Below are 17139 nucleotides of genomic sequence, written 5' to 3' on the forward strand. Positions count from 1 at the left end.
TTCTATCGAATAATTTGTTTCATGTTATAAAGGCAAAAATGTAAATGCTGAAATAGTCTACTTTTCTTAAATTCTTTTTAATAAAGAAAAGCTGGTCTGTTATAGTTAACCGTACAGTCGACCCAATCAACAATACATGAAGACGTAAAATATGACGAGTAAAATAATGTTTAATTATTAAACTCAAAACCGAAAAGGTCGAAAACTGTACATTGTCTGTTCAGTTTTAAACTTCGGTATTAACATGGTTAATCTCATACAATCTGAAATTGCCCGTTTATAAATTTTAAAATTATACAGAAACTATTGTTTCAACTCCCTCATGCAATAAAATTAACGGTACCAATTTTCTTGCACCAGATGCGCATTTCGACAATACATATCTCTTTAGTGATGCTCGTGTTCAAAATATTTGAAATCCAAAGCTTATATAAAAGATGAAGAGCTATAATCCAAAAGGTCCAAAATGTATAGCCAAATCCTTCAAAGGAATCAGAGCTTTGCATGAGGGAGATACATTCCTTAATTTATAATAATTTCTAATAGTTTGAAACAGCAAATTTTAATAACACAAAAAATCCGTATGTCCATGCCAGTACCGAAATACAGGCTACTGGGCTGGTGATACCCTCGCCGGAACTTATAGTCCACTAGCAGAGGCATTGACCCGGTAGTAGGAAAAAAAATAACGGTACCAATTGTCTTGCACCAGATGCGCATTTCGACAATACATGTCTCTTCAGTGATGCTCGTGTTCAAAACATTTGAAATCCAAAGCTTATATAAAAGATGAAGAGTTATAATCCAAAATGTCCAAAAAGTATAGCCAAATCCTTGAAAGGAATTAGAGCTTTGAATGAGGGAGATACAAGGTTCGCCTTTAGATGGATTTGGCTATCTTTTCAGTGTACTTTGTCCTTTTTGGTTATAGCTCTTCAAAGATTTTGGTTATCATACATCCTTTGCTTTCAAATATCTGGCTTTGAGCGCCGAACGAACATGAAATTTCTAAGGTGTTGTTTTCCTATTTTTTTTAGTGATGCAATTCAAAATTAAAATGAACCACTGAACATCGCATCGACACGATTTGACAAATAATCGAGAACATCAAATGACAATAATTGAGCCACAGAAATGACGAAGTCAGTAGACTTCTGTTAGACGTACTGGTACACCTAACAATCATTATATGCGAAAATATCTGACTTTAATATTATTTATATATAAATAAAAGCAAGCATCGAATGATCACTTGTGTACTTGACTGGACCATGAATATGTCATATACTAGGCGGAAACTTCAGATGAAGTATTTATTTATAGTAAATGACTGTATAAATCCTTGTTCAGACATTAATGAACGCAGTTAGTAAATGACTATGCCGCCACCAAACAATCTTCCAATTATTATATTTCGTCCAAAATAGAACAAATAAAATGGTCCTGAAACAATATCGGTAAAGATAGATGTGTATCCAGTATAGATACACACAGATGTCTGTACACCACTGGTTTACAACAAAGGATAACAGCTATCCATAATACATGTTTTGCCTTCGTGCTGTTGCTTTAGATATTGTATAAACATAAAACTCACTACGAATTTGTGACATGTTTTGTTAGTCTGTCTACTTGAAGGGCAGGAGTTTCGTTAACAAGTGCGTAAACATGGTCAGCAAAAGTTCATCCCTTAATATACAAAATAATAAACCACTGAATTATACTTGAATGAAAAGATGAAATTGTGGTGTGGATACTATTGTCATAGTTCGAGTGGACATCAACAGGAGTACCAAACAACTTTAATACAAGTGGTATTTATTTACTGCGAGTCTGTCATTCATGAAGACCTCAGTGAAAATCTTCAAAAATAGTTAAAACTGTCTCAGATTTACACTGATATATTGAAATATATACTTGAAGATGTTTTGTGGTTTTTTGTTGTTAATCTTCGTCATTAAATACTAAAACTTACCAAAGGAATGTTATTGATAAATTGTTTTATTAAAAGTGTTACAGTAACATTAGAATAAATATACCATTTATCGAATAAAGATAATAATGTGAGACTGAATGTCAAAATAATTTTCGCAGTTTTGTATTATGCAGTGTGGATAGTTAACTGCAGATAAACAATAAGTATAAGAAAAATAATTTGTTACTTTTATGTAGGTCTTTCATCTTGTAAATATATAAAACAATACTAGAAAAACTCTTTGTTTTATTTTATGTATATACATATGTGCGTGCGTGTGTGTGTCTGTTCAGAAGATCAACATAACAAGGCTAGAGAAGATAATATTCTTCACTTCCCCACAAACGATGCTGGAACCTTTACTTTTCCTTCCACTTCTCCGACAACACCCAAGCATTGCACAACCGTCTTATCGCCTTTTGTAATTTAAGCTGAAACATTAAGTTTCATTTCAGGTGATGTTGCCCTCAGCTAGTGATACCTGTTTAAAACTTCAAAATAGCAAAATCTATTGAAGACACAGGACGTGTAAACCATAAAAATTGCATCTTACGTATATATAAATCTATGGACGATAGCTCTATAGAATATTCAGAATAGAAACGAAAAATGTGTCAGGGAGACGACAACCCAAAAGAGCAGACAACAGCACAAGGTCCCAATGGGGTTTCAATGTAGCGGAAAGTTTAACGGATGTGATAGCGAACAGTTGTGTAAAATAACAAAGAAGGGTGTGATATATTTAGCGCACAGTGGTGTAAAGAATATAAAAAAAAGACAGCAAACGGTGGTATTGCTATTACATAAATGAAAATGGATGTGGTAGCGAACAGTTAGGTAAAAAAAGGAAAATAAAGGATGTGATAGCGAACAGTTAGGTAAAAAAAGGAAAATAAAGGATGTGATAGCGAACATAAGTGTTAGATACATAAAAAAGAATGTGACAGCGACCATATGTGTTGAATAAACAAAACAGGATGTGATAGTAAACAGTTGTGTATAGAAATAAAAAGGAATGTCCAAGCGCACAGTGGTGTAAAGAAACAAAAACAGATGTGACAGCAAACGATAGTGTTAGATAGATAAAAATAAATGTGATAGCGAACAGTGGTGTAAAGAAAACTAGAAAAGATGTGATAGCGAAAAGTAGTGTTTAATAAACAAACAAACACAAAAGATGTGAAAGCGAACAGAAGGGTTAGATAATGAAAAATGATAGTGAACATTAGTGTAAAATAACATGCATGCTTAAAACGGTGTGATAGCGAGCAGTAGTGTTTAATAAACAAAAAAAAGATGCGAAAGCGAACAAAAGTGTTAGATAATGAAAAATGATAGTGAACATTAGTGTAAAATAACATGCATGCTTAAAACGGTGTGGTAGCGAACAGTAGTGTTTAATAAACAAAAAGGATGGAATAGCGAGCAGAAGTGTTAGATAATCAAAAAAGGATATGATAGCGAACAGTGGTATTAATTAACATAAAAGGGTGTGATAACTAACAGTTGTGGGAAAATAAACAAACAAGAAGTGATAGCGAACAGTTACGCAAAGAAACAAAAAAAAATGTGATAGCTAACATTTGTGTTAAATAACAAAAATGAATGTGACAGTGACAGCGAAAATTAGTGTAAAATAACAAAAAAACAGGGTGGGGTAGCAAACATTAGTGTAAAATAACAAAAAAGGGTGTGATAGCGCACAGTGGTGTAAAATAACAAAAAAGGGTGTGATAGCGCACAGTGGTGTAAAATAACAAAAAAGGTGTGCTGACGCACAGTGATGTAAAGAAACAAAAAAGGTTTGATGGCGCACATGCAGTGGTGTAAAGAAACAAAAAGGATGTGACAGCAAAATGTAGTGTTAAATAAATAAAAAGACGTGATAGTGATTACAAGTGTTAAATAAACAAAAGAGGATGTGGTAGCTGTGTTACATTAACAAAAGAGAGTGTGGTAGCGAACAGTTGTTTTTAATGATAAAAAATGATGTTATAGCGAACATTAATGTTTAATAAACCAAAAAGGATGTTCTTGCGAACAGAAGTGTCAAATAAATAACAAAAAAAAAGATGTGATAGCGAACAATAGTTTCAAATAACAAAAAAAAAAATGGTGTGACAGAGATAAGTTGTGTTATATAAACAAAAAAGGTGTGATAGTGAACAGTTGTGTATAATAGGATGTGATAACGGCCAGGAGTGTTAAATGAACAAAAACATAAACAAATACACTGTAAATAAAAGTGTTAAGAATCTGAACACTTTTTGAACACCCTTTTGTAACACTTCTGGAACGCGTAACAGTGTTCTAAATATTAACATTGGTGTTCCAGTTTTTAACAGTATGTGTGCATCTTTCGAACGCTATGTGTGTTATTCTTGAACGGATAGTGTGTACTCCTTGAACGCCGAGTGTTTGAATCTGGAACGCGTAACAGTGTTCTAAATATTAACTTTGGTGTTCCAGTTTTTAACATCATGTGTGCATCCTTCGAACGCTATGTGTGTTATTCTTGATCGTATAGTGTGTACTCCTTGAACGCCTAGTGTTTGAATCTGGAACATGAACTTGTGAGCAAAATTGTATGCCGTTACGCGTTCCAAGCCTTGTAACACTTCTGGAACGCTTGGACTGTGTTCCAGAAGTATGTGTTAATATCCAGAACACATAGTTTATATTAGTGGAACACAATTTTACATGTTCCAGAAAAAAGTGTTCTACTCTTTGAAACATTATTGTGGTCTTGTAAAACAAATCATTTAATTGATTAAAAACATCTTTAATTGATTAAAAGAGGCAAAATTTAAAAAAAAGTACAATACAATGTGAAATATTGAAACAACTTTAAAATGACAATTTAGACAAGTTAAAAATATAACATTTGTAATTTGCAAAAATTAATGTGTCCAAATATTTAACCATAAACAAAATGTTCGTCATATTTAAAATTGTTATGTAACAACAAAGTCTAGTGACTTATGAACACAGTTTAACTCATCGTTTGCAACTTCTCAAGTCAAGCATTGTCCTGAATTACAAAATACTTATGTCAATGATTCGTTTATCACAAATATTTTCGATGATCCACAGCTTTCATAGCACTCAGATAGTCAATATCAAACATAAAATACCCTGTGTATATGCTGCTACTAGTCGAGTCGGTGTTCATGTAACACTGCTACCTTAGGTACTTTTTAACATGATTTGAGTCGTCTACTACTGATTTTGAGCTTCCATTTTTTAGAACATTCGTCTTTTGAGCTTCCATTTTTTAGAACATTCGTCTCCTTGGGTTATAACTACTCTTTAACCTTGTTATCCATCAACTGTGAGTTCTAAAATATAAAATATAAAGTGTATGAGCAGAGACATATAATACAATTGTATTATATGTCTCTGGTATGAGTAAACAAATTATGGATCATGTCGATATTCCTTAAGAATTCGAATTAAACTCTTATTTCGTTTTTGTAATTTTATTATACTTGTCAGCATTATTAGATAAGATACATTTTTAAAGAGTGGTATACATGCATTTTCAAGTATGAGGGCTCTCGTGTTCTATAGCTTTTAAAAAAAGATGGTAGGAAGTGTCCAGCAAATGCTCATAGGTGTTTTAGGCAAAACTTTGTCGTTAGACTTGTCACTAAACTAACTGCTCACATTTCTAGAAACTAACTACCTTTTGCCTCTTTTTTTTTTTAAGATATGTAGTAATTTCACTTATGATCTGTATACGGTAATTCCAATTTAAATTGATGTTATTATATCGAATTTAGCTCAAATAGTTTTCTGATTAATGTACACCAGTGAATGGTGCACATTTTATTGATAAATCTGCAATAACAAAACTTGTAAGAAGTCAATGGGCACTCCTAAAATTCTTAAACTTACATAAAGTACTTTTATGGTGCAGGATAAGTAGTCATCTCTTGAACTGCGAAATTTTCTCTTCATTCTCGGCGAGGTATGCACGAACAATTACCCCTCAGTACTGTAGTTGTGTTTGTACCCTATAAAAGTAACATAAGAATACATAACAATACATGTATGAACGGTGGACATTTGCTAAAATGAATTACTAAGATTTAAGTATTTAAGAATGAGAAAGCTATTAATATAACATATACATAAGAAATTTAAAATTAGTGGTGCAGTATGCCTTTTTACAAACTTCTGTCTTGACATTGGAACACATGGCGTTCAGAGAAACCGATTAGCTGGAACGTTTCATGTTCGAGACTAGAACACATTTACAATAGCAACGATATCATTAAACATTTACGTATAAATTTACATTGGTTATTTTTTTTTATAACATGATCATCTAAATATATTCTCTCAACGAACCTCCTACTTTTTAAATCGAATTATGGCATAACAGCACCGTTATGTGTTGACACAAAATGTTCTACTTCCATTTATACTTCAGTGTGTCCTGTCAAAGTAGAAATTTGTTGATTTAATACTAAAAAAAAATGTGTGATAAATATAGATATAAATTAAACATACCTATTAAATCAAGTTTTGCTGTAATTTTCTTCAGTGAAGCTTCTTCAATCACGATCAAAAACCAAACTTCCGGTACATTAATACGTCAAGCGCTGTTATGTACGCGGGCATGTTTGGAACACATGGCGTTCGGGGGGAAATGGTAAATTTGAACGCATCATGTTCGACGCCAGAACACTTTTAAAATAGCAACGTTTTCGTGAGCATTTACACATTTACATTGTAAAAAAATATACCCAAAGAACTTAAGTCCTTTAGAAAGAAGATTTATACTAAAAATCAATCATTTGCACGCTTATATAAATACGCTCTTTCATTTTTTTTTACCAAACTATAATTTGCTTATGTCAATACAGCTAAACTACATTCATCGTCAAATTATAGTGCGAATCACCCTTATTCATCGTCTGTTTGACTCTGAAGCGATGAAATATTTTTTCACTCCCCATTACAATATTAGAACATTTCTAGTGTTCAATTTAGAACACTTGTCTTGAACATGTGCGTTCAAAGACTGAACACAATCTGTTATATTTTTTAACGCTGGCGTTCAATGTGGAACACGAATGTTAATAACTGAACATATTGTGTTTAAAATTGGAACGCGTGGCGTCCGCAATATTTGCAGTGTAGGATGCGCTAGAGCGTATTGTTTGGTTATATAATTGAAATGTTTAATATTTTAAAACAAATTGCAACGGAAATGCCAAAACAAGTTTAATTTGACTGATTATTACAAATGTGATGTTCTGTTAAATTGACGCCTGTATCTACACTTTTCGTTGTTATTATGGGTTATCAATGGATGACTTGATATCAGTTTCTTGTTTTAAATCAATTACTTGGTTGAAACAACTATCAATTTTCTATCATTTGTTTATAGTTCTTAACAGAAAGTATCGGATTTGTATCCGTTAGGCATTATTTGCAAAGATAACAAGTTTCAGCCGTCGGCAGAAGCAATTCCTTCACTTCGACAACATTTCTATTTAATACTGTAACTAAAAACACACGACAACCCTGCTTTGCTTTGTCAACAATGTATAGAACGTCTTTCTGACTAATCGAGAGACCTTTTTCAGGAACTTTGTGTACAACATTTTAATAATAAGATAACACAAATTATAATTAGTATTATTCATTTTGAAGGACAATAAAAAAGAGTGTACTATAAGTCCAGCAAAATAGATGACAGATTATATTGAGTATAAACTTTGAGACTAGTTAATAATGGAAGCAAATATTAAAAGAAACCTGTATTTCATAAATTGTAGACTACCATACAAGAAGAAGTGGGATCACACGTGTCTTAGCTTCAAAGTGTACTTCTAGGTTCTGAAAATATTATGTCGTGTTTTATCTAAATATCAGTTGTTTATAAAAGATGACCCAAAAACTGCTATTTTCATAAAAAAAATTTAAAGGAAAAATAAACTTCAAAGCACAACCAACTTTTTATAGAGGTTTTCTTTCCTGTCCATATTGACTCTACCTGATGACGAGTGTACATTAATGCAAGATTTACAATAATGTTTAAGTATTTCATTTTTGGATTGGAAGAAAAGGCACTTAAAAATTAAAACAAATTCCTAAAATTTTGGTTAAAAATGTTAAAATGAAGGCTTGTAAGAAATAAATGACCAAATATAAATAGGTGTGTAGTTTCAGTTTAAGGTCATACATATTTCTTCAATGTTTACATATGCTGATGGTTGAATTGTGAAAATATACAAAATGTTAACAAAAATAAGAAAAGAACTACGTGCCACCCTAACTTTATGATAATAAACTATAAGTGACCGATACGAGGAGAGAGGTACGGTCAATTTACACAGAAAAGTATCATGCATGTCAAAACATAGTTTTTGGGCCGGAGGGTACCGGATAAACAAATTTGAAATGGAAAATAAATATGTGAGACCATAACGATATGAACCTAAGAATATAATTATGTCCAGACAATACTAGCGCAAAGCGAAGGTATCTGGACAATAATAAATAAACAAAGTTTATAAACAATTTTGACGATGTATCAATAACTAAATATAAACATTTTCTTGCCCTTATCTTATATAAATATATATACAATTATCTACGCATCATTCTCTTCAAGATATCATACATGACAGGAATGACCACTACTTAGAACTTGTAATTAAATGGACACCATTCTTATACGTTCTGGATAATTTTGCTTTTTCTTTAATGAATTCATGTTAATAGAAATATGATTTTTTTCTGCGTACTGTTTTCTGCAGATAATTATATATAAAAAATGTGAATAAAGAATAGGAACACTTAAGAAAATGGCATATTTCTGACACCAAGAAAGAAATGGTTACTTATTCATATTTTTTCCAAAGAAACAAAGGTGTATTATATAAGGCAATAACCTTCACAAAATATAGCATTTGTGAATTGATACTTAGGGTTTCATGATAACGCACCTATGCAACTTTCAATATTTTTTATAAGAAGCAAAAAACTATTCAAAATAAAGGTCATAATTCAGGATAACCAAATCATTAAAGACCATGCATTACAATCAAAACTGAAAGAATGATGGTTACATTACAATGGAGACCAAAGTTTGTACTTCCAAAACGTATGCAGAAACACCAGCAACTCCATTTTAATTAATTTATCTAGTACTTTTAAATTGTACTATTTTCGTCTCTTACGACCGTAAATTGAAAATTTACCTCTATTATTTAATGTTTTTTGTTTATTTATGCATGTTGAGGACTTGCCGGCTCTTAAATGCTTCGGTACCTAACATTATTAATTGTTTTCATACACACTCTGACTATATTATTAGCAGTCTTTTTTTTCTCTAGTATTCGCTTGAGGACGATGTGTTTAGTTTTTGCATAGAAACGGTCGTATATATATCTACTCTATGGTTTGTTAAAAGAATATGACACAATAAAGGGCATTCTGTACTATTGTCTATAAAATACAATTGCATGACCATCGACTACCAGCCGTGCATGTCAACACTATTTTCTTTGAAGGTAAAAATGTAAGAAACTGTTTGCAAACGTACATGTGAAGTTCGATATGTTTTGTGTAGAATAATTATAAAACTCTTAGTTGTTATGCAAATATGGATTATATTGTCAAATATGTCAATTTCATTGGTGTTTCGATAAATCAGGACCTTGTCTATTTTTCATTTCTTCAAAAACTAAAATGATAACAATTTGTCTACTCAAAGTGGCTCCCTCTGTAAAAAGTCGTAACCTTTTTGCATATAAATATCTTTATTGAATTTCATTGTGGTTCTGGTGCAATAATCTTGTGATGTTTAGAGGTTTAGGCGAGATAAGTTAAATTGATAATCTTTTAAATGACAAGTTACAAACGAGAGGGATTATCATTAAAAAGATTGTTTGTCAACAGTTAGCGGTGTGGGAGATTCCTACGGACAGTTTGATATACAGAGAAAGGTGTCGTTTGTGTACACTTCGCCAGGTGTAAAAGTTGTCAAAACTCGGAATATGTAAAATATTTTGGTGCACTAGAACGTGATCTTTCACAACTTTAAATTTTATGATCGATATTGGCACTATAAAAATGTTGTCTACATATTTTAAATTGCTATAATGAACTATTTCAACTGATACTAGTTATCAACGAATATACTCGCCTTATAACTATATATATGCATCCATTGCTGATTTTGTTTACTAATAATTGGTTACTTCCAGAAGTACCTTATCATATGAAATGGATTTTATTATTTTGGGTTTTGATATCTTGAAAATTGGAAAATGGTTTCGTGTATATTTTCAGTCAAATACCTCAAATGAAACATTTTTTGGTAAACTCGAGATCAAACTTTTAAAAAATACTGTTTTTAATGTCCGATAGCTGTAATAATTGATTCATGGTGAATTAAGATTTTAAAACATTGATATTTTATCATCATTTTTTGTATTTTGTGGACTTCTTTACCTAACTAGATAGAAGAAAAAAACCCAGAACGCTTTCTGTAATTATTCTTCACTGTAATACACAAAGTATATTATCATGGCGACAGATTCTTTTACACTAAATATGTTTACCATCTGTAAGGGTAAGTTTTGATCGCCTTTTCGCTTTTACTTATTACATACCTTTGCTCGCTTGAGTCTCCCCCAAAAGATCAACTATATGTAATTATTTATTAGATTCGGCACATTGATGACCCGATACCAATATGAAGACTGTAGTGAGTGCATGGATATGCTCAATTAAGGCACGTTTTTATACCTTGAATATCAGGCCTAGGCAATCAGTTGAAAGACGTATACGTGGAAATACTGTCTTGCCTACTCGATAATCAGGCCATTTGCAGAGAAGCTGAATCAACTACTTCTTGACCTTGACTTCTATGAAATATGAAGTATGCCGAATGTTATCATGCAACCTCTATTCTTTGGTGACCTTGACTTCCTTGAAAAATTACAGATGCTGTATACTGATATGCTGAATAAACTCATTGTTGAATGACCTTGACTACAAGTTCATAAGCATATATGTTGAATGAACTCAATGTTAATCTTGTTTAACAACATATATGACAATGTCGGACGACGGTATGCTGAAGCTACTATTTGTTAACCTTAAAATACGAATGTAATATGACGGATGACATATGACCTTGACTACAAGGCAATATGAAGAATGCCGCAGACATATATGCTTACCCCACAGGAGCGAATGACATATACTCCCGAGTTGCATGGACGTTCAAAATAACATTAACGAAACCAATTTTTCTGCACCAGATGCGCATTTCGACAATACATGTCTCTTCAGTGATGCTCGTTGCAAAAATATTTGAAATCCAAAGCTTATATAAAAGCTAATATCAATATTGTTGTTTTTTCGTGTTGTTTGAAAGAATGGGTTGGTTTGATCATTATATGTTCTTTTGATGTCTGCATGTCCTGAATCGTCAATTCTTTTTGTGTCGGTCTAGTATTAACTTTTCTGATATGACCTTAATTTGTCGTCTTAGTAAACTTCTACGGGGGTACACTATTCTAAAGGGAAAATAAGAACCATCCGTTTACACAGCATACCAAAGACTGAACAACGCGAAACCCACTAGAAAAGAGGTTAAACTCGGGTGCTCGGCATGGAAGGGTTTCCATTTTCCTGTTTCACAGTGCTTCCAAATACTAAGTGCTACCAAATACTCAGTGTAATTTATACCATATACACAGTGCTACCCAGCCAATACTAAGTAAGTGCTACCATATACTCTTATATATATAACTGTTAACCAATACGTAGTGTTATACTCAGTACTATGTGCTAACCAATATACAGTGCTAACAAACTGTCCGCTACCCAGTATACTTAGTGCTAACCAGTATGAAGTGGTATACCTAATACTTAGTGCTTTACCCAATGACAAGTGGTACCAACTCTCAGTATTAAGTTCCAACCAATACGTAGTGCTACCCAGTATACCCAGAACTATCAGTACTCAGCATATATTACTAGCAATACGTACTAACTTTCATACAATTTGTTTTACATTTTTTGTTTGTAATTTTTGTTGTAATTTTTTTGTATGCCTGTGTTAATAATCGGCAATCAGTCAAAACAGACTGACTGGCTTGGACTACTATAACTAAACTAATCATCAGAACGATAAATATATATTATATGTTTTGGTAGGTCCCAAATCTGTATAGTCAATAAACACTTAAAGATAGCAAGAAATCAATGAAAAAATACATGTCAGAGCAGAACAGACAAAGTCATGTCCCAAAGAAAAGGGATAAAAAAAAACAAGTCTTTAAAAAAGAACACAAAAACTGATGCTTCACTGAAAGGAAGACATGAAAACATCAATGAAGGATAAAACAACTTAATTCAAATAGTTTGGGGTGGGGTAGATCAACATTGGTGCAAGTTTTGTTTAATTGACATCGACTTTATATATATCCTTATTGGTCATTCAATTTTTCCCAAATTAAATTAAGAGGTGGGGGTCAGTGAAAAACTATATGTACGAAGTTTTTTTTTAATCCTATATTGAACTGTTGATGTCGTCCCTAAAGGAACACTTTTTAAAAATTAATGTACATGTGCTGTGAACAGCGTGTATATCCCTATATAGATTAGGTCTAGACAGAACAAAGTGTGACACACAACACTCCACTCATAGTTCTTTCTTTTCTAAAGAATCGGATACAAACTGGAATCCAAGACTTTACTACATGTGTAACCGTAAAGCATAACAAACATGTTAATCCACGCCACATTCTGTCTGATATGCCTGTTACAAGTCAGGAGCCTGTATTTCAATGGTTATCAATGTTACATATTTGTTTTTCGTTCAATGTTGTGGTTGGTAAATAATGTCGTTAGTTTTCTCGTTTGAATTGTTTTACATTTGTCATTCGGGGCCTTTAATAGCTGACTAAGCCGTTATCGGTTTTGGCTTTGCTCATTGTTGAAGACGTACAGTGACCCACAGTTGTTAATTTCTGTGTCATTTAGTGTCTTGTGAATATAGTTGTCTCATTTGCAATCAAAACACATCTCCTTTTTTATGTGGCTGTTTAAATAGATATCGACAAAAAGCGTCTGTAGAAACCTTTGTTTTTATGCTTTATCTTGCTGTAATCGCTTTTCCGTAATATTATTCATTTAATAATTCAATTTGTTTGTTTCCTGAATTTAAGGTTTATATTTAAAGAAATTGCAAGGCACATACTTTACAAAATAAATATTTTAAATAAATGTTTCAACAATATTTATATTACTTTTAATTGTGACAACAAATCCTAAGACACGAGAATTTCAGTCTAATAATTCGTTTTTAGCATCCATTTAACAAAATATCAATTCATGATAACTAAACAGATAAATTGAAAAATTCATTTCGATTTATCTGTTATTTCAAAAATATATCAATTAATTAATTCAATTGTTAAACCAACAAAGTATAACGTTATACTCCTTAAAATTTGAATGTATGTATTTATATATTTTGATGAAAATAGTGCCTGGCAGAGCTTAATTTTCAGCAAAACAAAAGAATTAATGTGACAGGGGTGACAAACTGAATTTATCACTTTTCTTTGCTTCACCTCATTCCGGAAAAACAGCCGCGTGCACTTATTGATTTCCGTAAATGTGCCGAAAGCTTCACCGCATGTTCCTTATTCACATTTTCAGAAGTGATAGTTTTTATGTTGAAATTATTTAATGGTGAATATTTGATTGACATCTTAATGTACATGTTTAAACAAATAAATTAGCAGATTTTTCAATTTATTTTTTATTAAAATTGCAAAGATGAACCTCAAATTTCCTATTTGTAGCACGTGCCTATTAACTGAAGAAAAATCTTCATTTGATCTCTAATAGCCATTGAATTCTTTGTAATGAGTTTATATAAAATTGGTTATTTTGTGGTAAAACTTTCTCACGTCGTATTTTGATATGAAAAATAATTAAACAAGCTTTAAAACTTAATATTATCATTGCATAAAAGTGGAAAATAAACAAGGTTGATATTGATAATTTTCTGAAGGGTAAAATGCAATAATATCGAAAATATGTATTAACCACAGAACACACATTTTATATTTGTTGTATGAGGCGTTTTTATGCGAACAAATTTATTGTTTGGCGTGTAATCCCATGTTTATTGAATTTCTGGTCTTGTATTTTACATAAAGAAATCGTGTTTGTTGTCATATATCTCATGCAGTCGAATAAAATCTCCTCAAAATACCAACTGTTGCAAACAAGGATGAATGTTTATGTTGCAAATTCAAATAATAATATTAACTGTTACATAGAATTTGATGGTATAAATTACCATTGAAATTCATCACAATAAAGTGTAAAAAATTCACCGGGAGTCAATAATCGTGGCGTTTCATCCTTTCAAATTATCTTGTAAAGTAATATGTTGGTGGTCCTAATCTGCCCAGTGGATGTCTTTCATCCGGCTAATATATATTTCATGTACTATCATCCCGGGTAATACATATTTCACGTAGATAGTATTTTTAAAAAGAAGTGAAAATCTAAAGAAAATCAATATATATTTTTAAGTTAAATAATTAAAATAACAATAATCTTGCTTAGAACTTTACGTTAAACAGTAATAAAAAATAAAAGCAGATTTACACACAATGAAATTGATAGTTAAAATTGAAAATGTATGAAATTGGTATATTGAAAAAACTATGAATTGTCTAATTAAATTGTCTAATTTCAGAATTAAATTGGAGCAATTTTTTTTCTTCCTATCTTTACTTTATTTTGTTCCTATTTTATCCGGTCAATTTTCTGGGATTAAATCTTATTTTCATCAATCTTGTTCTATTCCATGGTGTCTTTCTATTTTCAAAACTTAACAAACTTAATCTTCAATTTGATCAGTAAATAATCAGTATATCCAATATTTAATTGTACATTTTTAAAGAATAGAAATAAAAGAAAAAGAATAGAAAGTGACGAGTTTCTTGTAGTAATCAAATAACGAGTGAAAAATACAACTCGAATAAAATGTAAAAAACTAATAATCAAATGACATCTATATTGAATTTAATAATATATATTAAAAAGATAATTCTTTTCATGTAACATACTATAACAGATTTAAAACAGTTATTTTTTTCCAAATACATGCACTTAAAACAGCACTTTTAGAACAGTTTTTTGACAGTTTACCTTGAGGTCAATCTTCCATAATGTTTGTATATTGCACCGAAATAAATTATATTTATCAGATTAACTCGTTCTTCCATCATTCACTGATTGTCTATGGTGTAACGATGCTTGTGACAAAATGTTTCTGTTCATGGCAGTGGCCTGTTGCAGAGAGACGGGAGAAGTGAACGCAGACCCAGGCGAGACTGGAAGACCATGGAGTCCTTTAAGAAAACTTAAATCGAGTCCTCGAGGACTAGTTTCGGGTTCACTGACGGGAAGTCTTAGTCCTGCTGGAGATGGATACCACTGAAAACCCTGAGATCCATTCTTTGCATTTTGCATATTTGACGCATTAGAAGCACCGATGTCTAGTCCAAGTAAACGATCTACTGAAAAGTTCGTGGTTCTAGTGTGTGCTGGATTTGGCATGGCGGCTGCGGACGATAATAAATTTGTGTATGGATACAAAGAGAGTCCCGAAAGTCCAGGATACCTCAAAGATGCCGCTTGGGCACCAATATTGTAAAATGGTGACATGGACCACATATACGGAGAATTTGGTTTGAACGGAAATCCCGGGAAACCTGCTCGTTTCAAAGCAGCCAGTCTACTGCGTGATGCTGTTGTTGATCTGCGCCGAAGTTTCCCCGTTGTTCCACCTATGAACACATCATCGCAAGATGGATCCAACATCCAGTAGTTTCCTTTTCCTGGATCATCATAATGTCTTGGCACTTTGACGAAACATTTGTTTAAACTCAGATTGTGACGGATAGAATTTTGCCAGCCTTGTTTATTGTCTTTGTAGTATGGGAAACTTTTCATGATAAATTCGTAAATTCCATTTAATGTCAGTCTTTTTTCGGGACTACTTCTGATAGCCATCATAATAAGAGCATTGTAACTAAATGGTGGCTTTTCTGGTTTCTTCACTCCATTCTGTTTTTCATCTTCGCGTTTGTTGTCTTCAGTTTTTGCTTCACTTGATTCTATCCCTTCTGAACAAGAATCTGCATCAGACTCGGTGGGAGATTTTCCCTGGAACATACTTTCTGAAAAACTACTTTCCTCGACATCAGATTCAAATGTTTCAACATCTATGTTCCCATTGTCATCATTTGTTTCATTATTTGAATTCTGTGCTGAATTTTCACTTTTGAAATGTAACGAATAATCTCTAGGTGTATCGTCGATGCCTTCTCCAAGCACCCTACTTATGCTGAATGATGGTCTTGACTTCTGAACGGGAAAATCAGAACTTGTTCCGAACTGTACCATATCGACTTGAAGTATTTTCAAATATTTGATCGGAAGTGTAATATTGAAACTAATCTGATCATATGAACGTTTTGTCAACTTTTAACAAGTCTTTATTAATGACAATTTGTATTACTTCTGGGTATAATATAATCTCAGCGAATCTTCAACGATCATCACCAGATGATCTGACTCCGCCTTTTATTCGAGTAAACCAATACCATAAAGAAAACATGCTGTGGAGCTCCGCCCTAATTCAACAATACTTGTTCAATCTAAGCTCATTTTCCTTTATATCATATTTTTATTGTATTATGTATTTACGCCAAAAAGGTGTAAATTTATAACATGCGAGGCACGTGTAAAAGATATGGTATACGATAATACTCATCCAAGGAAATTTGTTTTTTTTACTATTTTAAATATTTGTCGATACAAATATAAAAGAGGTCTTATTTTAATAATGAATGCCGAAAATACAGTTTATTTTTAGTTTAAAGACCATCTAAAACCGAATATAAGAAATTAAATATGAATGGGAAGGCGGGAAGGGGAGGGGGTGTTACTGATCCATCTATGATATCGAAAATTGACCACCCATTTTGACAACCCCAGCTGAAACACCTCAAAGTACAGGGAATGTTCACAGGTGTCTATTTCCTATCCTTTATGAAATAACATACGATAACAAATATATAGACATTTTTTTTAATATGTTA

The 17139-nt window shown here is 32.1% G+C and overlaps 1 protein-coding gene and 1 long non-coding RNA gene across 2 annotated transcripts; both read right to left on the bottom strand.

Annotated features, from left to right (window-relative positions):
* Positions 1–4873: 4873 nt before the first annotated feature.
* Positions 4874–6574, bottom strand: LOC134709521 (uncharacterized). Its single transcript, XR_010105977.1, has 3 exons — positions 6491–6574; positions 5873–5991; positions 4874–5313 (listed from the first exon to the last, which is right to left on the bottom strand). It is a non-coding gene; the product is annotated as an uncharacterized LOC134709521 (long non-coding RNA).
* An 8464-nt stretch (positions 6575–15038) lies between these two features.
* On the bottom strand, positions 15039–16595 carry LOC134711771 (forkhead box protein fkh-2-like). Its single transcript, XM_063572637.1, has one exon. The coding sequence runs from the start codon at positions 16439–16441 to the stop codon at positions 15242–15244; it is 1200 nt and encodes a 399-aa protein (XP_063428707.1). The 5' UTR covers positions 16442–16595; the 3' UTR covers positions 15039–15241.
* Between the last annotated feature and the right edge of the window lie 544 nt (positions 16596–17139).

This window comes from Mytilus trossulus, chromosome 3, assembly GCF_036588685.1.
Source record: "Mytilus trossulus isolate FHL-02 chromosome 3, PNRI_Mtr1.1.1.hap1, whole genome shotgun sequence".
Lineage (NCBI taxonomy): Eukaryota > Metazoa > Mollusca > Bivalvia > Mytilida > Mytilidae > Mytilus > Mytilus trossulus.

Bases quoted from the DNA above. Each gene is read 5' to 3' on its own strand.
- LOC134711771 (XM_063572637.1), bottom strand. From the start codon at position 16,441: ATGGTACAGTTCGGAACAAGTTCTGATTTTCCCGTTCAGAAGTCAAGA.